The sequence below is a fragment of the Sebastes umbrosus genome, chromosome 16, assembly GCF_015220745.1.
Source record: "Sebastes umbrosus isolate fSebUmb1 chromosome 16, fSebUmb1.pri, whole genome shotgun sequence".
In the NCBI taxonomy this organism is placed as follows: Eukaryota; Metazoa; Chordata; class Actinopteri; order Perciformes; family Sebastidae; genus Sebastes; species Sebastes umbrosus.
Window position 1 is genome coordinate 25,314,486 of NC_051284.1, and position 23,961 is coordinate 25,338,446.

General features: G+C 39.3%; 2 protein-coding genes across 3 annotated transcripts; one reads left to right on the top strand and one right to left on the bottom strand.

Annotated features, from left to right (window-relative positions):
- The first annotated feature begins 1,164 nt into the window (after nt 1-1,164).
- Nucleotides 1,165-16,974, top strand: LOC119474507 (afadin). The gene is made up of 24 exons (XM_037746546.1): nt 1,165-1,491; nt 3,431-3,623; nt 3,814-3,920; nt 4,017-4,135; nt 4,245-4,333; nt 4,489-4,563; nt 4,659-4,864; nt 5,017-5,162; nt 6,183-6,277; nt 6,375-6,646; nt 6,849-6,992; nt 11,597-11,795; nt 11,901-11,992; nt 12,097-12,183; nt 12,943-13,008; nt 13,114-13,187; nt 13,907-14,025; nt 14,113-14,259; nt 14,383-14,474; nt 14,608-14,748; nt 15,570-16,030; nt 16,130-16,532; nt 16,748-16,826; nt 16,907-16,974. The coding sequence occupies exons 1-24, from the start codon at nt 1,396-1,398 to the stop codon at nt 16,960-16,962; spliced, it is 3,558 nt and encodes a 1,185-aa protein (XP_037602474.1). The 5' UTR covers nt 1,165-1,395; the 3' UTR covers nt 16,963-16,974.
- dusp23b (dual specificity phosphatase 23b) lies at nt 16,828-22,744 on the bottom strand. 2 transcript variants are annotated; one of them, XM_037746541.1, is made up of 3 exons: nt 22,623-22,744; nt 18,511-18,781; nt 16,828-17,899 (listed from the first exon to the last, which is right to left on the bottom strand). In XM_037746541.1, the coding sequence occupies exons 2-3, from the start codon at nt 18,778-18,780 to the stop codon at nt 17,714-17,716; spliced, it is 456 nt and encodes a 151-aa protein (XP_037602469.1). In that variant the 5' UTR covers nt 18,781; nt 22,623-22,744; the 3' UTR covers nt 16,828-17,713. The 2 variants fall into 2 exon arrangements, with proteins under 2 accessions (XP_037602469.1, XP_037602471.1); XM_037746543.1 differs by having other exon boundaries at nt 18,511-18,790; nt 22,623-22,697.
- Between the last annotated feature and the right edge of the window lie 1,217 nt (nt 22,745-23,961).

Genomic DNA, 23,961 nt, shown 5'->3' on the forward strand with positions numbered 1-23,961 from the left:
GGGCAGAGACGTCCAAACGTATTGAGGAAGATTTTTGTATGTAATAATTATGTATAAATCCCAAAATAGCCCATGAAATAAGGAATAATTCCACACATTCTCAGACGGGTATCACTGTTCGAAGCCCAAAAAATGGTATTCGGGACAGCCCTAGTCTTATCTGACATCAACTACTACTACACACCATGCACTTGTTTCCAAAACTTAAATGACATGCACATATCAACTTGGAACAACCCAGTAAACTTTGGAAGGATGTTCTCTATAGTAGGCGGCACTACAGCAGCCTGTTAAATTCAAATGGTCATATAACTCAGTGGTACCAGAGAGGTATATTCATCCTCCAGAAATCATGGCCACATCAGTCAATTTAATGCAGATTCCGATTCTGTTATAAAATTTGTTTAAAAAACTGTTTCTTTTATAAAAATTTCTAAACTGTTTTTCTTTTATAAATGTGGAAGATTATGTAACCTTGACAGAGTTATGCACTTTTTCTATTTAATAAATGCAAATAAAAAGAATTATGCTGATTGTACCTGTTTCTCGTATGGATCATCACGGCAAAAACTATCACGTTTCTCCCAATAAAAGGCGTCTTCTCTGCATTTCCCAACATCCAGACAACAATACCCTTGATTGTTCAGTTTTTTAAATGATATACTGTATATCTAATTGAGGGTTGGTTTTTGTTAAGGCTTTTGTTCCATTGTAGGTTTACCCAGAAAGCTTCACAGCAGCCAACAAAAGCTGCCCTACATACATAGTCAATGAATGACTGAATGGGAAGACATGTAACCATAAATTGTGTTGAAAATCACTGGTATGCATGAGAAGTAGGATTCCCTCAAGCGTAAAATTATCTGCAAAAAGGAGGATGGAAATCTCTCATGGTGATTGTCAGCATCACATGATGACTTCTGCAGCAGGGTAAAAATACACTATAATAGTTATAAATACAGGTAAAAAGTTGCACCAGTAAACCCTCGTGAGAAAGAAAAACATGCACTTTTTGCTCATGGAAATGATATGAAGATGATTAAAAAGAAAATGACAGATTCAATTTGGAAATAGAGATGGGAATCATTTGGGACGGATTATGATGAGGAAACTGTTTGCCTCACATAACGAAGATGCAGTGACCCCTTAAATGAGGGCAGAGGGGTGTGGGGGCTTGGAGAGGGGATGTGGATGTGGGGATGAAGTACGCAATTAGGTTTTAAGAACTCACTGCACAGTACAATGAGTTTATAACTAACGGGGAATAGACTGAAGAAGGGGTGGCGTCCTAATAGATACAATACCCAGGACTTTTCTGTCACAGGCTATTCCTCCCTGTCGTTTTCTGGAGACAGCAGCCAGTCAGACAGAAACTTTGAGGTTAATTGGTGGAAAATGCCGGAGGAGGAAGAACGAGAGAAATTAGCCAAAGCCATCAGACAGTGGAACAACAACAGACTGGACTTGTTTGAAATTAATCAACCTGATGAGGTGAGTCGCCTGCAGATATCAGACAGGGTTCATGTACACCATTTAAACTCTCTGTTTAAGGTTGTATTAACTTTTATTCTCACAATGCCACAGTTTTAGATGTACCTTTAGATGTAAAGTTGTATTTATAACACACATATACACCCATCCAAGTACATTTAACTATAGTTTATGTACTGTACTTTAGTATGCAGTAGTTTTGAGGTAATGGGATACTACTTGTGTATTTCCATTTTGTGAGATTCTATACTTTTACTCCTAATACTAATCTCATATCTTATATATATCTACAATAAAGCACCTATTAGATTCATATACTTTCAGCTCATATAAATGTAGCTAAAGAGGTGGATTTGAATATATGGCTCACAGCAGCTGAAGCATTGAAGTGTCTCTTGTGATTCCTTTAACTGATCTTTTACTGTCTGGTGTGTAATTGATCCTCATTCACTGTGTCCATCCTTGAGTATCCAATAGAGAGGCAAAGTCTCTCCCCTTCCGGTGGACCACCATGGGACCTTATTTTGGAAAAAATATGGACGGTAGTCAACGGCGAGAGACAAATATTTCTTTGAATCCGTTTGAATTGCGCCATGAATCACACATATGATGTTTTGTCAATTAAAAACATAATTTTGCAAGTCAAGAAAGTCGTAAAACTGTTGAAGTATCAGACTGTGAAAATACGTAATTAGAAAGACGATACACCTAAAAGTCGCGTAAGTGACGTCTTTCTCTCTGAAGCTATTTTGCCTCTGTGTTTGGTACTGGGATGTACTCACACCAGCAACGGGTCTGATCGTTCTTTCTCTTTCCGGCTGATATAAAGACCAGGAGTCGCTGGATAAAACATGTCAGGTAAGATAACGTTTCATTTGTGCGTGGAACATAGGGAAGTTAGCTCGCTAGCTAGTGTTGGTGACGTATACTGTGCGAGACGAGAGATGTAGTTCACTGAGCGGTTTAAAAAAAACAACTAAATGATACTACAACAAACCTACGACAAACTGCAACTTTCTTGACTTGCAGAATTATGTTTTAAATTGACAAATATCATGTGTGATTAATGGCGCAATTCAAACAGGATCAAAAAAAGATGTATCTCTCGCTGTTGACATACATACATAATATTTCCAAAATAAGGTCCCATGGGGTCCACAGGAAGGGGCGGGACTTTACCTCTCTTTCCAGTCTATGGGTACACCACATCCCCGAATTACAGGGCAACATCCCGATCACATGTAAACACAGAAGTCTAGAGCTGCAGCGATTAGCCAATAATGAATCGATGACAAAAATAATGGTTAGCTGCAGCCCTAAATCAACTCTCAGCAGGGTGGACAGCATGGAGTTGTAATTGTGAAACTGAGAGAAGTAACAGAAAAACTACCGTAATAGAAATACTACTACTAATCCGAACACAAATAGGATAGTTAACAGTGTTGATCAGTGTTAGTGTTTGGTGCAATTTACATCTTCTCAACCACTCTGATCTGATTTACAGCCCATATTGTTGTGATATGTTACTTTTTATTAAGTCCTAACAACTACAAATCTCATAACGCTGATTTTCTCGAATGGTATCGACTGCATTCCTGTTTTTATGGTGAGATTTAAAGCTCAATGAATGGTTGGTTGATTGTTTGGTTTAATACAAGAAGGGCAAGTGGAGTAAGGTTTAACTGATTATAATTCATATTACCTGGTATCATTTTAGAGTCTGACAGCACTTGGGAAGGTTTTTCAGGGACATCTCGAAAGCTTTTTAAATTCCTAAACCCAGAGCAGCATTTTATAAAAAGTGAAGATTGGCTTTTTCATTCTCAAAGCCTATTCAACAATATGGTTTCACCACACTTTATGAAAGGTAGAAAATTGTTCAAATTAAAGGAACAGAAAACAGTGGACACAGTTAAAAACTAAACCGGTTTTCTGGCAGAACTTGGACTTTCATGGTGTGATGCGCTTCTACTTTGAGAATCATGTCGGAGGAAACGTGGCCACAAAGTGCCTGCGTGTTTGCAGCAACTCTTCAACTCGCGAGGTCGTTGAAACGCTTTCAGAGAAGTTCAGGCCTGACATGAAAATGCTGACTACTACTTATTCCCTGTATGAGATCCACGCCAGTAAAGGTAATCATTCGACTCAAAATACTGTATATTGTTTGTTCAATTTCAAAATCGTAAAAAAACATGATTCATAGTTTTTTTCCCCGACCCTACTACACATACAGTAAAGTAGGGAAACACTTTGGGTTTCACAAATTGCAGACATTTAAGAATACAATCTGACCAATTTTCTGTGTTTTGTATGTTGAATAAGAACGTAAACTGGATCTGGATGAGAGACCTTTGGTTGTCCAATTAAACTGGAACGCAGACAACAGAGAAGGACGTTTTGTGCTCAAGAAAGACAAGAAGAGTTTGGAGGTACCCATCAAACCATTAATTCAGTCTGCAGTTTCACTCTCTCTTCACATAATCTCACATCTATGTTCTTTTTTTTATGTGTGTTGAACAATAAAGGAAAACTGTCATGAGAAGGAAAAAGGAGGCGTGATCCAAAGCTTCAAAAGGACGCTGTCAAGAAAAGAGAAAAAGAACAAAACTAAAGCAACTGACAAGGTTTCAGAGGATGAGAAGGGGTAAAATGTTTCATTGTTCACCATCACATTTTTTATTTTCCAAACTGCTTGCTTCAGGCCTGCCCAACGGTCAGAAGAATAACATCCACACTTTTAAACAAATATCCAGGTCAACTGAAAAGCTACTGAACAACAACAGCATTTGTGTGTCTAACCATGAGACAAAAAAGAGCCACCCACAGAGGCAGGCTGCCCCGGGTATGTAATCTGAAAATAAAAATAGAAATGATAAATGGACAGTGCAGTCTCATAAGACCATGTACTTTCCATTCATTCAGTTCAGGCATATTTAACTTACAATCAATAAGGACTATATTATATAAACAAAAAGATTTCTCTTTGCTAAAATGCAGGAGGAAAGCACACAGAAAATCTGGATTTTTCTGATCAACATGTATTACCAATTGGAATTCAATTCTGTGATAACTGTGAGTATGAAACAAGAAAGGTTTTCTTCCACCGTGTTATTTCAATACTTGTCATAATGTCCTCCTGCCCCCTGCTGGTGTCTTTTACATTTCAGCCGAGGAAGCCTTCCTATCTGCAGTCATAAATTACACCAACAGCTCCACAGTTCATTTCAAGCTCTCCCCCGCATACATCCTCTATGCCGTGGGACGCTTTGCTCTGCGACGCCAACACAAGCGAGGCTCTCCACCCTCGGGGAAGACACAAAGTGTAACTTCGATCGCAAACAAAATGGTGGCCATGACAGGGAAGGTCATCCAGGCAAGTACAAGAAACCTCTGTCTTCTCTTATAATTGCACAATAAAAGATGTAATTTATAAGCAAACATCATGCCAAAAAAAAACACCTAAAAGTCACATCTGCCAGATGTTCTGTGAGCTTACATGACACTGCTGCTATATTTGCCTTGCAGATGCAGCAGGCCATCGCCGGTGCTCTCGCCTTCTGGATGGCCAACTCCTCTGAGCTGCTGAACTTCCTCAAGCATGACAAGGACCTCAGCTCGCTCACACAGCAAAGTCAGCTGGATCTGTCCCACCTGGTGCACAAAGCTTACAGGTACAGACGACAAGACCTGACCACAGAGATTCAGATCATTTAAATCCAATCGGAGTCACAGTATTGAAAACATGTCATCAAAAAATGTGCAGCTAAAATCATAAGTGAGCCTGCTTAGCCAGCTATCTACCTATTCAAGCCTTTGCCCTCTTATGCTGAATTCACACCAGGGCAGTGGCAAAGTGCGGCCTGTGGAACGCTGCCAAGCAATGTCTATGGAAAGCTGAGGTGGCCGCTCCCGCCAGAGAGCGCCCGCAGCCAATCAGTAAACATATCCTGTGACTCCTGTGACATGTTGACCTATGTTACAAAGAATGTCTTCCCACATTAAACACATGAACATGCATTCCAGCCGCAGAAAACACTAATTATTGTGGCGAGCTACACTTCGCCGCTGCCTGGTGTAAATTTCACGTTGAAGACACGACAAGTCTCTAGCCACCAAAACAAACTGCTTTAAAAATAGATTCTTTCCAACTGCAATAGCGACCCTGATCTCACAAATTCCAACCATACAGTATACACAAGAACTTCTAACACTGTGTTATGTCAACATGCACTTTTCTTCCTACTTTGTCTGGAAATATTGTCTGTAGACAATGAATTATCTGCCAAATATCGTCCAAATACGTCACCCAGTATTGTGCATATTGGCAAAAGATGTGAAACAACAGAACTTGCAGTATAGAAATGCCAAACATGTTTAAGGCATATTTATGGGATCCTTGTTATGTGTTTATGAATAGAAATATGCAGCTTATTAGCTAAAGGCATCCAGACAGAAAATACTGGTGCGGATGTATGTTATATAGGGCTGCAACTAACGATTATTTTCATTGTTGATTAATCTGTTGAATATTTATTTATTTATTTTAGTTGTTTGTTCTATAAAATCTCAAATGTCTTGTTTTATCCACAACTCAAAGATATTCAGTTTACTGTCATAGAGGAGTAAAGAAACCAGAAAATATTTTTTAGTTCAAATAAATAGTTTTTGTTTTTATGTGTGTTTTTTATTAGTTGTCTGCTACAGTGTCTACAGAATGAGTTAAGGAAGCACTTGCCAACTTTTTTGATTGATCCTGAGCAACACGGTGCACTGCCAGCTGGTATAGGTAAATGTTTGTTTATTCATAAATACCACAGTAACAATTATCTCTTGGAAGAACTCCCCGTTCAACTACTATAAACTTTTATCTTGCCTGTTTGCAGAGATGGTGCTGAACACCTTGATGAACGCCATGTCTCTTTTACGCCGCTGCCGGGTCAACCCTGCCCTAACCATCCAGCTCTTTTCCCAACTCTTCCACTTCATCAGCATCTGGCTCTTCAATCATCTGATGAGCCCAGGGGCCAACTCTCCAGGCCTGCGCTCCCACTACTGGGGCGCTGCTCTCCGCCAGAGGCTCACGGCCATCGAAGCTTGGGCGGAGAGGCAGGGCCTGGAGCTGGCTGCTGACTGCCACCTCGGACACATCATCCAGGTCGGTCCCTCCCTGCACTACATGAATATTAGTGAAAAATAAAGCTGAAAAATGAAATATGGAATCGGTGTCTTCTACCACCAATATGCACATTCATTTCTGATCTTGTTTATGCTTTGCAGCTTTTATCTCAGCTTTTATTTCCATGTCAGAGCACACATTTCTACAAGCTGTTAAAATAGCATTGCCTGGCTGTTTCTAGGCAACCACGCTCCTGACCATGAGCAAGTATTCAATGAAAGACGTGAAGGCCATCCAGAATACCTGTTTCAAGTTGAACTCACTGCAGCTGCAGACGTTGCTATCCGGCTACCTCTATGCAAACAATGAGCCTCACATCCCTACTGTGAGTAGTTTTTCGTCTGTTTTTCAATCCTCTCATGCCTCTCATGTTTTCCCTGTTTGAAGCAACAACTATGATGCTGCTTTTTGCGACAAATCCTTGCAAGGGTTGTTTAATATCCAGAGGAATAGCCGGTCGAATAGATATAGGCTTAAGGTTTGTAAAGTAGTAGCAGCAGGCACAGAACAGGAGCTCAGCAGTATAGATTTAATTATATTAATAATTAACAATGATGAATATGATAATGAATAATATATGAAGAATAGTAAAGCAAGTTGTCACATAAACCCATTGCCTTTGAGTGAAATATTTTCCTGAATATGAGGTGTGTGACTACCTATACTGTGTGACAAAAGCCATGTTGAGTTTCCCATTTTGCCAATAATACATAAATTAAGAAATGAAAAGAAATAATTTTGTGAATGGGCTGTGTGCAAGACAACAGTCACATACAATACTGCCCTCTAGTAGAGCCCGGGTTTATCATCCAAAACAACTGCAGCAATCTAGTAGGAAATATGCCACAATTCAGCCCACAGCATTTATACTCAAACAAACATCACATGCCACCATGATGAATACAAACAGCATAAAAGCACCATTGTGCACATGATAAATTAGCCTCAGTTTGTGCCTCTCATGTAACTTACATTAGAGACTCCTATATTCATTCTTTTCATATTTTCACACACAATAATGCATTTTGTATTTCTCTTGAGTGGTACAAAACAAGCAAGGAGATAGCTATTTCATTCCCAGCTCCCATCTTTGTTTAGGGTTAGGAAATACAGTTGCAACTTGGTTAAAGGTCCCATATTATGCTAATTTTCAGGTTCATACTTGTATTTTGTGTTTCTACTAGAACATGTTTACATGCTGTAATGTTAAAAAAAACTTTATTTTCCTCATACTGTCAGCCTGAATATACCTGTATTCACCCTCTGTCTGAAACGCTCAGTTTTAGCGCATTTTGACGGAATTGCAACATAATTGCGTTGCTAGGCAACAGCTTGGGTCCATGTGTACTTCCTGTCAGTTGACGACATTCACATATACACTGCAACCAGGAATAAACTGGGACACATTTAGAATGTTTAAATTTAAAATTGTGTAACGGGTCTAAATATTGTATAATTGTGACATCACAAATGGACAGAAATCCTGACAGCTTGTTTCAAATACAGAGTTTCTGAATACGGACTGTGTGTATTTCCTTGTGAATTGAGTGTTTCAATACTTTCACAGTATTTATATAGGACTTAAGCCGGCTTTATCATAAAAAAACATGAAAATCTCACTTTTTTATAATATGGGACCTTTAAAAAACATTAAATTAAACAAATAAATACAATCAAAAATGAATACTATTTGTATGCAGTTAACAGCTAGCTAGTTGGAAGAGTCTCTGGGTAATAACTTCAAAACAGTGGTATGTTTTGCAGTGTTAAAAAACCTTTATGAACGACTGTTAGACAAACAGATGCTAACGTTAGTTATGTGACTTTATATGAGTTGCATGAGGCTAGTTCATGCTAAAGATAATAATATAACATGGCATACTATTTAAAACAAACTTTGGAAGAATTGTGGGCAGTCATAGTTTGGGCCATAAATATTAAGTATGTAATGTAATGTAATGCCTTTAATTATCAAATATCTGCCCTGTTTGTCTTTCTCAACGTTAACCACATGTAAAGGGACATTTTTACCTATTAAAGTGACAAACCCCCTAGATTGGGATGTGAAGGATGAATAAAAGATCTGCCCCTGTCATTGACTGGTCAGTTTGGCATGTTCAGCATCCGTTAAGTGGGTCTCCTGTAACAGAGCTACATCTATTTTATGATTTTTCAGGCAGTTAAGTACCTTTTTACGTTTTGACAGTTCGTTAATGCCATTAGTATTCCAAGTCAAATACCTAAGAGCTACAGTTGGCATTTTCCCTATCTATTTCTCCTATTATCTAGTATGATAGGAGTGTCTAGTCCCAGCCACTGCCGCATCTAAGCAAGCCATTTCCATGTCCTTTACATTGGAGGTAAGTAAAAGATTGAAAAAAATAAAAAATTAAATAAATAAATAAATGAATAAATAAATAAAAATATGGTCAAACTAAGCCCTATACGCCTAGCAACCAAACAAAATGAGCTCACTCACAACAAGAAAATGATTCACATCTGACTCCAACGCAAATACTATGTGTGAATAGCAGCATTAAAGCATAAAGCAGCCAGCAAAGGTCCAACAGAAAAATAACATTATCAACCACAAGAGAGCGGGAGAGTGTTAGCTAGCAGCCCTTAGTAACCGTTAGTAACTGTTAGCAGCCGTTAGTAACCATTAGCAGCCGTTAGCAGCCGTTAGTAACCGTTAGTAACTGTTAGCAACCGTTAGTAACCATTAGCAGCCGTTAGCAACCGTTAGCAGCCGTTAGTAACCGTTAGCAGCCGTTAGTAACCATTAGCAGCCGTTAGCAACCGTTAGCAGCCTCATAGCGTTAGCTAGCTTATCCAAACCACCAACTGAACATACCTAAAACATCAACTCACATTAATTAAATAATATCAGCAACAAGCAGCACACTTACTTAGTTTGCTGAAGTATTGCGACCGGTCACAGGTTGTCAACATCAGGACAGGAAACTCCCAAACTGAAGGAAACATCTGCAGCAGTTGCTGTAGCATAGTTAGCATAGTTAGCTAACCAACGGCTAACAGAAACAGTAGAGAGCCGTTAGCATTGGCAGCAGCAGTGGGAGGGGTATTATCTATGTAAATATACAGTATATAAACTAACATATACGAGTATTACTGCAGTTAGCTAGTATTACTGCTACAACTACTGCTAGCTACTAGCTGAGTTGAACCCCTAAACATATTAATATAGCTAATATAAGCTATTAAACTTGACTTTACCAGAGAACTGCTGCCACAACACCTGCTACAGGTAACTGCTGCTACTATTGGAATTATACTGCTACCAAAGAGTATAGAAGCAACAAGATGATGAACCCCCATTGCCACCATTTTGCACTGAAAACTCATATTATATGTATATATTTAAAATATTTTATTCATTATTAGTTTAATATACAAGTTCAACGCGGACCATTTCGGTAGAATATGACAACAGAATAGAAATAATTTAGTTTTACTTTGTACGGCGGATGTTTCACTGGCGTCCGGTAGTCACTTTCAGTCCAAAATGGCGGGAGTGTAGCTTTGCTGCTGGGCGCTGATGGTGCGATGGAACGAACAATTGACTTTCACTTCTTGGCAAAATACATTCTTTGCTACTACTACTACTACTACCGCCACAACAAAGTAAATTGCTACTTCCAGTGATGACAGGAAGTATTTAGAATTTTTTCTTAAAGGTCCCATGTTTTAAAAAACTTTTTTTTAAATTATAAAGCAGGCTTAAGTCCTATATAAATACTTTGAAAGCACAGGGAAATACACACAGCCCGTATTCAGAAACTCTGCATTTGAAACAAGCCGTCAGTATTTCTGCCCATTTGTGATGTCACGAATATACAATATTTAGACCCTTGACACAATTTTAAACGTAAACATTCTAAATGTGTCCCAGTTTATTCCTGGTTGCAGTGTATGTGAATGACATCAGCTGACAGGAAATACACATGGACCCAAGCTGTTGCCTAGCAACGCAATTCTGTTTCAATTCCGTCGCAATTCAAAATGCGCTAAAACTGAGCGTTTCAGACAGAGGGTAAATACAGGCATTGTCAGGCAGACAGTATGAGGAAAATAAAGTTTTTTTTTAACATTACAGCATGTAAACATGTTCTAGTAGAAACACAGAATATAAGCATGAACCTGGAAATGAGCACGATATGGGACCTTTAAGTCAATACAATTTAGAAATACTCAATAACAAGTCTAAATGTAGGCTTATGTAAATGATCAACAAATTGTATTTAAAGTATCCAAAGTTCTCATTATGCAGCATTATTATTATTATAATTATATTATTAGATAATTGCAGATGCATTTCTATGTAAACAGGACTTTAATAAAGTTAACTGGTGGAGCTTTTAACTACATTACATACTGTTGGGTAGTTTCGGCTATAACAATACATTATATTCTATAAGATGATTGTAGGTTTCGTATGTTAAATGTTAATATGCAAAGTTAATAACTCAGTTAAAGTACATGAATGAAAAGTACAGTATTTCCCTCTGAAATGTAGTGAAATAGGAGTATAAAGTAGCATCAAGTGAAAATAGTCGAGTACAGTAAAAGTACCTCAAAACTGTACCTGTACAGTCCTTGAGTAAAAGTCCTTGCTTACTTTACACCAATGACGATTAACAGTTTCTACTGGAACTTCTGCTTCAGTCAATCACCAGGACAATATTAGTTCAACATTACTTTAATGTTGTACTTTTCTACCTCTCCAGGGAGGTCAGCATCCTCTGCATGAAGGTCTTCAGTATTTTGCTGAGGGTCACAGCAGACAGATTGGATGTCTCTTCCCTGAAGCCTTGTCACAGAATGACAAATGCCAATCCATACGCTAGGAACGACCTTTTCCTGAAATATTTCCGCTGTCTGATCCACTTGTCATCCTCCTCGCTGCAGGATTTGATCGATGCTGTAGTGGCGGCGGCGGAGGCCTCGGCAGATAACCTGACTCGGAGCGAAGGACGGGACATCCAGCTGGAGGAGAGTCTCGACCTACACCTGCCCTTCCTGCTGCCGGAGGGAGGATACTCCTGTGACACCGTGAGAGGAATCCCTCCAGGGTTTAGGGAGTTTTTTGAGCCAATTTGCCGGAAAGGTTTGTGTTTCTGTCATATTTGCAAAACGTGAAAAATACTGTAGAATAGAAGGGATGTCTTGTATCTAAGATAAACACACATACAATGGGTTGTTTCTCCTCCAGGTCTCTGCTCTTTAACATCCCAGCCGAACTCTAAAGGTGACTGGACCGTGCACTTCAGTGAACCAACTTCCTCTGCAGAAAGCACATACTTGGTAAGCAAAAATACATGATGATGTGTTGAAATATAATTGAATTTTAACATAGAATAAAGAATTTATGGAGCAGACATGTGATTTATTTATGTTTTTTTTAATAGGAAGCACACAGAGAGCCAGAGATGGTGACGATCACACTGAACAAACCTCTGAACAGTGGGATGGGGGTCAGCATTGTGGCTGCTAAGGTGACAATTCTGCCAAAAAAATCGGAACTATTAAAACACCCAAACTATCTGCTTAATGTCTCAACTAGGGCTAATATTTAATCGTGATTAATTGCAAATTAATTGCACATTTTTTATCTGTTCAAAATGTACCTTAAAGGGAGATTTGTCAAGTATCTAATATTCTTATCAACATGGGGGTGGACAAATATGCTGCTTTATGCAAATGTATGTATATATTTATTATTGGAAATCAATTAACAACACAAAACAATAACAAATATTGTCCAGAAACCCTCACAGGTACTGCGTTTAGCATAAAAAATATGCTCAAATCATAACATGGCAAACTCAACAGCTGTCAGTATGTCAGTGTGCTGACTTGACTATGACTTGTCCCAAACTGCATGTAAAGGGTAGACTTGTGGGTACCCATAGAACCCATTTTCATTCACATATCTTGAGGTCAGAGGTCAAGGGACCCCTTTAAAAATTACCATGTTTTTCCTTGTCAAAATCTAGCGCAAGTTTGGAGCGTTATTTAGCATCCAAGCTAGTATGACACAGTAGGTACCAATGGATTCTTTAGGTTTTCTAGTTTCTAGTTTATATGATGCCAGCATCTTTTGAGTCCAACACAACTTCCGAAAGACAGATTGTGTTAATGCCTTAAAGAAATGAATGGCGTTAAAACATATTTGCGTTAATGCGTTATTATCACGTTAACTTAGACAGCACAAGTCTCATCTCATGAGTGTCCTCTCTCTTGTTTTGCCACAGGGAGCAGGGCGAGGAAACCTTGGGATTTATATCAAATCTATTGTCAAGGGAGGACCGGCTGAAATGGTGAGATCCAACGCTTTTATTATTCAACTTCACTTGAGATGTGCAGAATAATGTGATTTTTCAAGGAAAGATTGAAATAATGCATAAAATCTCTACTTTGTGCAGAATGGCAGGTTGACAGCTGGGGATCAGCTGCTGAGTGTAGACGGTCAAAGTCTGGTCGGCCTCAGCCAGGAAAGGTAGCTACATAACGGCCTGTTATACAACTGGCTAGTAAAAGTTTATGTGTTTAAACACGTGAGCAGCGTGACTCTAGGAATGGCATCATCTGTCTGTTGGTCAATCATTCCACCACTTTGGTTTAGACTGAAATATCTCAACAACTATTAGATGGATTACCATAAGATTTTGCACACACATTCATTAACCAATTTTATCATATCTATAGAAAATTTTAAATAAATAAATAAATAATGCTTTCAGACGGAAAACAATATTATTGCGATATCTACAGAAAAATGTAAAAAATAAATAAATAATGCTAATCAAACAGATAACTATATTATCGTGATATCTATAGAAAATTAAAAAAAATAATAATAAGTGTGCCTAAATTCACCCTCACAGAGCAGCTAGCATGCATGTAGTAGACTTTTTCCTTTTATTCGTTTTTGTTCCAGAAAATGTCATGAAATAAAAGTAATGACATATTTAACCATGTGTTTGGTGGGACAATATTATCTAGATATGCACATACTGAACCAATATGAAGTATTTTTCCCCATGGAACAGATTTCAAATTCAAAACAGGTGACAGCAGCGTAGTCTTGACTTTAAAAACTCATTCAACATGAAAGAGTTCTTATTTTATTCTCTGATCAAGTCCCAGATATTGTAATAAAAAGTATGAAGGGCTACACAGTCTGAAATATACTATAATATTCTTCTATTGATTTAGGGCAGCAGCTATTATGATGCAAACCGGCCCCGTTGTGACCTTACAGGTTGCAAAGTTTGGAGCGAGCTACCACGGCCTGGGGGCTCTGCTGAGTGAACCGACCCCAGAAAGGACTACAGGTAAATAAATACACAATAAAAACTATTGTTTTTTTTTTTACTTTCTGCTCTTCATGACTTAATTTAGACCTTTTCTTGCTTCACCAGGCGATAAGCCCAACGGTAAAGCGCTCATGCTGTACAGCGTTGTGGATCCTGGTCCCTCAGAGCAGCTCCACGGAGGCAGCAGAAGGACTAAAGAGCAGATGATGCAGAGAAACAGACAACTCTTTCGCTCCAACCCCAACATGACCTGTGGGTGCACTTGTGTTTTAATCACTGCTGCACTCGTACAGTAAATACCTTAAATATGTCCAATGCTTGAGGGTGAGTCATAAGTACAACTCCAGTGTATTTATATTCTCCTTATTTCAGCAGATTTCTCCCCCGAGGATGGAGATGAACCTGTAGACCCGGTCGTGAGAGGGAACAACATAGCTGCTGTCTCCAGCGTCAACCTCTGTGCTGATGTGAGTCTCCATTTAATTCCATTTATAAAACATTCAGTCACTATACTAGTGTTAGCTAAATACCCAAACAAGAATGTATTGTTTTTAACTCAATTTGTGTCACAAAATGACCTTTTTGTATGTCTGTTTTCAGACATTTCACAGGGAATACTTGACACTTCCGACCCCTAAATCCCAGGACAAGAACGCATCTGAACGCAGTCGACCACAGCAGACATTCAAAGTGTCTGTGAGGCCTTTAGATGGACACAACTCCAGTAAGAGGACCTTCATGGTAAGTCTTAATGTCCCTCTGGTACCATATTATATTATTTACTATTTACTAAGCCAAGGAAAAGACGACATATTGGTGGAAAGTAACTAAGAACATTTACTCAAGCGGTGTACTTTTTAGAGGTATATATGTACTTTACTGTCATATTCTCATTTGATGCTACTTTATACTTCAACTTCACTACATGTCTGAGGGAAATATTTTACTATTTACTCCAATACGTTTATCTGAGAGATATAGTTAAATTTCAGATGAAGAATTCACATAAAAAACATAAAATCATTAAATACATTGTTAAAGATTAATACAGTGCTTCCCAACATCTTTGGCTTGTGACCCCTTACAAAAGGTTGACCCTTCTTCCCTACTAGCAATTCTATCCAAACATTTCAGATGGTTTTATTACAAAAACTGTTCAAATCATCCAATTTTGAACAAACCAAAATAATCCAGATTTATTTTATTTTTATTTATTTAAAAAAAAAGCAAAGATCAGAAAAAAATCCAAAATATGAATACTTCGTTCCTGTCCCATTAATCATCTGATGACCCCTCAGATTTATCTTGTGACCTTTTGGAGGAGCCTGACCCCCATGTTGGGAACCACTGGATTAAACTATCTAACTGTAGTACTTTGCTGGTAAAACTGTGTACTTTTACTTCGGTAAGATTTTAAATGCAGGACTTTTACTTGTAAGTACTTTTTCATTGTTGTACTGTTATTTTTACTGAATTAATAGATTCTTCCACCATTGATTGCTCATAAAATAATAAATACAAGAAGGTAAATGGTACAAAAATCTCTATATTTATCTTTCTAGCGCCAGGCTCTGTCTCAGGAGAACCTGTGTGTGGACGGTGGAGGCCTCCTGCTGGACAAAAGGCAGAACTTGTGGGAGCAGAAGGAGCAGCGTGCCAAGCAAACCATGAGCCACTATTCATCCTTCCCAATTCGCTCGAGTGTTTCTACTCATGACATCCTCCTCTCAGATCATTGTTCTCCTACAAAACAACAGCAGGGCAGCCGTACAAGCGGCGCCGGTGTCTGGAGAACTCCTTTCTCACAACATCCAACACCGACGCCTTCCAACCAGCCGATACGCATCGACATCCCTGTAACCAGAGCAGTGAACACAAACCCTCCACTCTCCACCTTCCAGAGCTCATCTCTGCTGGCAGTGAGGATGAGCCAAACCCTTAAAGTGAATGGACATAAAAACAGAGCTGATCATATTTATGCATGTCCCATTACTGCCACCAAGAAGCTACCTCAGCCCTCACTTCACCCCTCACTTCACCCCTCACTTCACCCCTCACTTCACCCCTCACTTCACCTCTCACTTCACCCCTCACTTCACCCCTCACTTCACCCCTCACTTCACCTCTCCACCACACGCAGGGATCAAGCTGCAAAACCCCAAGTGAGCATCACTCCAACAAAACACGTCTCCTTCCAAGAGCCTCCCACTCAGCAGAAGCAGAGTCCCACAAAGCCGACAGACCCTCAGGAGCGGTGTGACCCGTGGAGGAGGGAGGCCCAGGAGAAGCTGGAGGAGCAGCAGAGGCTCCGTGCGGTGGAGCTCCTGCAGCAGGAGGTGCAGGAGCTCCAGGGCAAAGCGAGGCGCACGGCGGAGGAGAACGACCGGCTGCGACGGATCAGCCTGGAGTGGCAGTTTCAGAAGAGGCTGCACGAGATTCAGCAGAGAGGAGAGGATGAAGAGGAGGATGATGAGGAAGATTTGGACATGATGGTGACGATACAGCAGCTGGAGGAAAGAACACAGGTGAAGCTTGACACCGACTTTATAAGATCAGTGTTTATCTGCCTGAAATTAAGAGAGAAATATAAAATGTTAAAATTGTAGTCTTAATAACTTTTATCAAAGAAGAAATACTTCTGTGTTCACTATAGATACATTTGAATAATAATAATAATAATAGCTGATATTTAAAAAGCCACAATAACCTGTTTAATTATTTATTTTGTCCTCATCTTTAGAACAAGAGGAGCTCCTCTGGGAACGTCAACACTGAACTGAAAGAGTTGGAAAAGCAGGCAGAGACAAAGGCAAAGACAGGTAATAGTAATAGCTTCATTTATTCATAAGAGTTGGTCAGATATTTTATGTACAGTGCAAAATTTCCGTGTTTTTGGCAGATCAAAGAGCGACTGGATGGAGTCAAGACTTGAACAACATGGCATCAAAAGAGTGAGTTTGAGCTTTTTGGCTGTAAAACATTGATATTCTATTTATGCAGCATTACTACTCATATAGGTTTAATAACAGAAATGTCTGTGCACAGTTGTGTACTATCACAACAAGCCTCTTAATTTAGTCTATTTTTAAAAAAAACAGTGAGGTATTATAAGAGTTTAATTCTTCCAAAAAAAGTGTTTGAAATATATTTCAAAACAGCACAGGCTACTATTTGTGTCTTCATAAGCGATCAATAGAATTCAAGTATTCCTGCTAATATAATTTTTTCTTCACAGAAACCAGGAAGAGAAAATCAGAAGGGCGTCAGCTCCTGAGAAGCTCACGTTCAAGGAGCGTCAGCGTCTCTTTTCTCTGGCGTCCAGTGCATAAATGACGGTTAAAGCCTTGTTGACAGAAACCTCAGAGGAGGAGCGTGTCTGTAGAAACGAAAGTAATCGTGTGCTAAGCAAAATGACAGTATACAGCACCATGTAAAAAGACAGTGTGAGGTTTTAAATATATTATTTACTGTAGAGATGTTTGTCTTAGTGTCCCAGGGACATACTGTGGTTCAGTTTTTTGATTTATCACCTGTATAAACATTAATTCTTGTATCTTCCTATTCACAGATAATAAAGCGTTCATTTAACAATATAATTGAGGCACTTCTAACACTTATTTTATGCTTATTAACTGTAAACAAAAACCCACTGCTGCTTCGGCTTCCTAACAGAAGCGGAACAGTTCCTTTATTCCTGCTGTGAAAGCTACTTTGTGCGCTGATAGAACTGAACCACAGCTTTCTCTTGTTCCTGAGTTTCGATGGAGCCTCGTCGCAGGTCGCGGATCTCCTTGATGGCGTCGATCCCCGATATCCTCCTCGTCTTCACCAGGTAGCAGGCCAGCATGGTCCCTGTTCTCCCGTGACCGTGCATGCAGTGAACTCCCACACCCTGAAGGGGAACAATGCAATGTGTATTTAGCTCAATCCTTCGTAACACAGCACACCCATCCCGCATTAGATGCTGCTATCAGACAGGAATTTACAAGCTCTACTTGCAAAACAAAATGTTTCTTCGTCTCATGTGATGTGAAACTGAAAATGATTGTGTTTTAGACTTTTTATCAGAGAGAGCAAGCAATTTGAAGGCATCATCTAGTATTTTTCAATATTTTCTGACATTTTATAGAACAAATAATGAATCATTTAATTGATAAAATAACTCTGTCTGACTGCTGGAAGAAGAAAATCAGATCACTCCAAACAACAGATGAAGCTTTAGTACAAACATCAGTGCAGAGGATTTAAAAAATGAATGTATAGTATGTAATCCAATGCTTTTTGATTCATGCACTTCGGAGGAGCAGCAAGGTTGTGGAAGACAGTTTTTCCTTTCCACTGTTCCAGGAGTTTTGTCAAAGTCACGTCAACCTGATGCCAAACGTTTTAGCTTTCAGTGCTTGTGTCTTGTGAGTCTGCAACACTAGACTCAACCCTGGAGAATCCTTTATAACCATAACCATACATCAGGCAAATCTATCAAGTATGTGACTGAGATCTTACCTCCCCCTTGGAGTTGGCCTCTTCCACGATAGAGAGGAATCTGTCAATCTGACTGGGTGAAGGAGGAGTGAAGTCCACTATCTTGATGTGGTGCAGCTGTAACTCAGGGCACGAGTCATAGTACGGCGGTTTTCTCTCACACAGGCAAACCAGGTGTTTGATCCCGTTGTCCAGCAGGTACTGGTATTCAGATGCCATCCTGGGCAGCGCCAGTCCCGCCAGTTTATCTGGATCCACCCAGGAGAAATTGTGTGGAGGAGCAGAGGCCATGCTGGTCAAACTGAGAGGAGGAAGGAAAGAAAGACAATGTTACTTGATACTCTGAACACGTGACAGATCCCTGATGAAAATGTGTTTTAAAAGGTCCAGTGTGTAGGATCTGGCGCTATCTAGCGGTGAGGTGAGGAGATTGCAACCAACTGAAGCTTCTCCTGTGTGCCAGGCGTGTTGGGGAGCTACGAGAAAACTTGAATGGCCCTCTCTAGAGCCAGAGTGTGTAGAGCAGGGGTGCACACACTTTTTCAGCATGCGAGCTACTTATAAAATGACCAAGTCAAAATGATCTACCTACTATAAAAATGCAAAACATATATTTATTTATAAATATATTGAGTATTCTTTATATGTACAATATATGTTGGTGTACCTTGCATAACTGCATGAACCCATATTGTACAATATAACTCTGTACATTTTTTGTCATTACCTTACTCTGATGACTTGCACTGAATGGAATCAGCCAGGGATGCATAGTCCGGACAGTAGCTGCTGATAGCCAGCCTCAAGCACACTTCCAAATGATCATCAGTCAAGGTGGAACGGTATTTGGACTTAATAATCTTCATGTGGGAAAAGGCTGACTCGCATAAATAAGTGGAGCCGAATAATGCAGTCAAGGAGGTAGCACATTTCCTCATGTTGAGGTACTTTTCCTCTGTGAGTAAGTTCCAGAACTGTCCATGAGCCCTGGACTGAAGCTGAATGTCAGCTTGTAGTGTCAAAATCTCATCCTCCACTCCAGATGAGTTCAGGTGAAACAGTGTTGCAATTTGTTGGCTGACGATGAAATTTTTTTTTTTTTTTTTTTTTAATGCCATGCGATCTACCCACACTACCTTTGCAATCGACCGGTAGATCGCGATCGACGTATCGGGCACCCCTGGTGTAGAGTGTGTGTGTGCCACTGTAGAAACATGGCGGTGTAACATGACTCTGAAGAGCACCCGCTTCCTATGTAGATATAGACGCAATCTGCAACCTCACCACTAGATGCTGACATATCCTACACACTGTACCTTTACACTGTTTGTAACTTCTTACACGTATAAAATGAATCTGGGTCGGTGTCCCATGCGCGCTCGCGCGTGGCTACGCTGTTCAGACTCAGACTCCAACACAAACTACACAGAAGCACCAAAACCGCAAAGTTATATCTAGTGAAGCCCGTCTGTTAAACAGTGTTGGCCGCGGTCGGAGGACGCAATTTGTGAACGCATTAAAGGTCTTTGTTGAATACTCGATTCTGATTGGTCAATCACAGCGTTTTACGGTCTGTTATTTCTTTATTGCAGACCGTTGCTATGTATAACAGACCGTTGCTATGTATAACAGACCGTTGCTATGTGTAACAGACCGTTGCTATGTATAACAGACCGTTGCTATGGGCGCAGTTCTGATGTTGGACTCTGGAGGGCCATTTTTGAGTAAATTATTGATTTCTTCAGTAAGTAGCCGTGTAATGAGCAGGATAATGCACAGCTAGCGGGTGACTGTTGTGAAATAAACCCCTTCAGAACGATCCAGGTCGTGTACATTATCCCTTACATAGAATTGATAGACAAATGTTTTGTGCATACTGTTGCCTCTTTCTCTCTCATCACTTTACACAGCTACTGATTTTCAGTTGCCACTGCAGTAGAAAAAAAAACGTTCAGGGTATTTCTAAGCACCATAAAGTTAATACAGCTGGGAAAATTAGTTTTTTTTGTGCAGTAAAATGACTGAATAAGTACAGATAAATAGAGTACATAATAAGATGTATATAAACTAAAATAAGAAGTAAAAATATAAACTATAAAAAGACAAAATTAACATTACAAGGTAAATTGGCAGATTTATTTTAAGAGACCGTGAGAAAGTGCAGAAAGTAAACATTAAATACAAAAGCTATTTGTCTAGCACACTGGCTAGACCAGAGGACCAGGGGATTGACAATAATAACAATACATATTTCAACATAATAAGACACAGGCCTGATGTCAAAATACACTCTGCAGGCCGCATCAGACTCCACCTAGATTTACAGAAAGATTAGAAGACTAAGACAAGAGCATGTAGTTTAACGTCAGCTAATGTATCAAGAAACTTAGAGACTAACTAACAGAAGCTGTCAAATTTACACCAACTGACTTGCTAACTAACTGATATATGCATCAACAGGAGAGCTGAATAACATCCTAAATAAGGAGTAAAATATAGACTTTAGACTTTATTGTCTATAAGGGGAAATTCCTCTCCACAGCGCAGTACACGTCAGACAATAATACATACAACAGTAACAACATGACAGTCAACAGTACACACTCAGGTCTATTCAGCTGAACAATACCTATTGAACAATTAGCCTACAAGAGACAAAACTGCTGGGTAAAACCTTGAATTATAGTCTAAACAAACTGATAACACTGTGAGCAAAGAGGGAGTGTGTCAGCGATAAGGAGAGTTTGAAAAGTATGCCATCAGATGTCATTAGACATGTTCTGTCACAGGCACAGCTTGATTACTGTTTTGTGATTTGGTCCATTTTATATAAGATTTATAAATATATTTATTTTTTTAAATATTGTCAACACATTTCAGGAACCAGAATTGAATATTGTGTGTGTGATGGTGTAAGAAATAAAATGTAAACCTGGGTGTAGAGTAGAAATCCCCCCCCTGGCAGAGAATGAGAAATATATTTTAATACACTATTTTCTTGTAATTAAATTAAAAGCACAGGGTGAATAAATATATAATTTAAGGTCATTCAGAAAAGGATTTATGATTATTAAGAATTCCAATTTATTTGCATGAATAAGGGAAAATCCAGTGGTAGAAAGTAATTAAGTGCATTTACTCAAGTACTGTACTTAAAGTACAATATTTATGCAATTGTACCTTACCTGAGTATTTCTATTTTCCACTCCACTACACCTCAGAGGGAAATACTGTACTTTTTATTGCATTATATTTATTTAATATCTTTAGTTATTAACCCAAAATATAATGACTAATAAATGATGATGTATTATTATAAATTCAACAGTATATAAAGTCATTAAAATGAGCTCCACCTTTACCAGTAGCAATATAAAAGTGATGAACACATTGTTGTTGATGCTGTTTTAGTTTAGTGTCTGTAACTGCAGGTGGATGGAGTCCAGGACAAATTTCCCCACGGGGACAATAAAAGTATATCTTATCTTATCTTATGTGTACATTTATACACATTTATGTATATATACTGTATATTTGTTTTATCAACTTGTCCTACCATTTTAACATTTCTATTATTATTGACATGTTCTGTTCTGTTTTAGCAGCTACCATATCTTTTACTTTATTTATCTGCTTTTATTGTCTTGTGAAGCACTTTGTAACATCTGTTTTGAGAAGTGCTATATAAATAAATGTATTATTATTATTATTATGAATTCTAGAGGATTTGTGATTTGATTGATATTGAAGTTTAATGTTTTCTAAAAGGATAACAAAGTGTATCTTCTGTATTTGATTGTCTATGTAATGAGATGTTGTTTGCTGTGATTCTGTAGCTCTAGCAGCGTGTTTATGAATATAGCAGCGTGTTTATTAATATAGCAGCGTGTTTATTAATATAGCAGCGTGTTTATTAATATAGCAGCGTGTTTATTAATATAGCAGCGTGTTTATGAATATAGCAGCGTGTTTATGAATATAGCAGCGTGTATATGAATATAGCAGCGTGTTTATGAATATAGCAGCGATCCTACCGTTAGCTGCTGTCTTATAACTGACTGCCCGTCTACTACTGAACACAGCCACATTAATGCCCCCGTTGTTCCTGCAAACTAAACCGCAAAATGACTCACAGTTCCCCGTTGAGAGGACAGGACGTCCCGCTACCTGCCAAGCCGATGCTACTCTAATGCACACTAACCGTTATGACGATGCTACCCTATATAGTGATGTGTAGGTCGCGAACGAGTCGATTCTTTGAGCCGGCTCTTTTAAGTGAACGATAAGAGCCGGCTGCCCTCCGAGAGACGTTTTTGTTTTTTTTTCTTTTTTTCTTTAATTAATTCAAGGTAGAATGACAGGACGATCTTCTCCGCACCACGGGCACTCCATGCACTGACTGTGACTGATGGTACGTGTCCACAGGGGCGTTTTGTATCGCGAGGGGATGTGTCGCTTTCAAACATTGGACGCTTGATGGGCTGTCACTAGACACAGGCTCTCCCCACCTGATTGGACCAACGCTTTCCCGCCGTTGGCTGCTGCTCCCAGCTTTCAAACCAGAAACAGTATGGAGGCTCGTTTGGAAACTTTCTTCTCTTATTTCACGAAAATAGTCGCTGAAATGTGTTTCTGAAAACATTTGAGGCGAGAAATAAGCCATGCAGTTGTTGAATCTGTCTTTATTTTGGATCAACAACGTTTATTTTAAAAGATTCTCTGGAGTTTTGAGAGGCGGCGAGTCGCGTCGGACGCCCCTGATTTGCATAAAGTAGACGAGCCCTCAACTTTATGCAAATGAGGAGCGGGCGTCGTGACGCTCCGTTTCTCGAATCGCGACGCCACGCTACCAGAATGCATTGCGCGGCTGCTTACAAAAACAATGAATGGGGAGCGTGGAAAGCACGGAGCCTGTGGACACGTTCCATGACTTTGACTGAATGTTGTGTTAATGACGTTCGCTCAACCAATCAGGTGATGACAGACAAGGATCATACCATCAAGCAGGGAGGGGCGGGTGTGCGCGGTGCACTAATGGTCAGGAGGGATAGGAGGAGAGAAAGAGAGAGAGGAGTGTGGTGAGCTAATAGCAGACAAGATGAGTGACAGTCGGAAACGAAGCAGCATGTAAAATTATGATGTAAATTATAAGGTTTAGTATAATTATATTGAATAATTTAATTGATATATGTGAACACATACTAATCATAGGTCAAAACAGCCAAGGCTAAATTTGGCTGAATTATAAAAAGGCAGAAGTGGTAAAATGAAGAGCCGTTTGGGAGCCGAAAGAACCGGCTCTTCTTGGTGAGCTGAGCCAAATGATCTGACTCACTAAAAAGAGACGGAATTCCCATCACTAGTACACGTGACCGTAACAAGTTCCAATCCACGTCCTTCCAGAGATACACTTCCGCTGGTCAGTTAATCTTTAGCTAATCTTTCACCAGGAGTGGAGACCAGCTGTCGTTA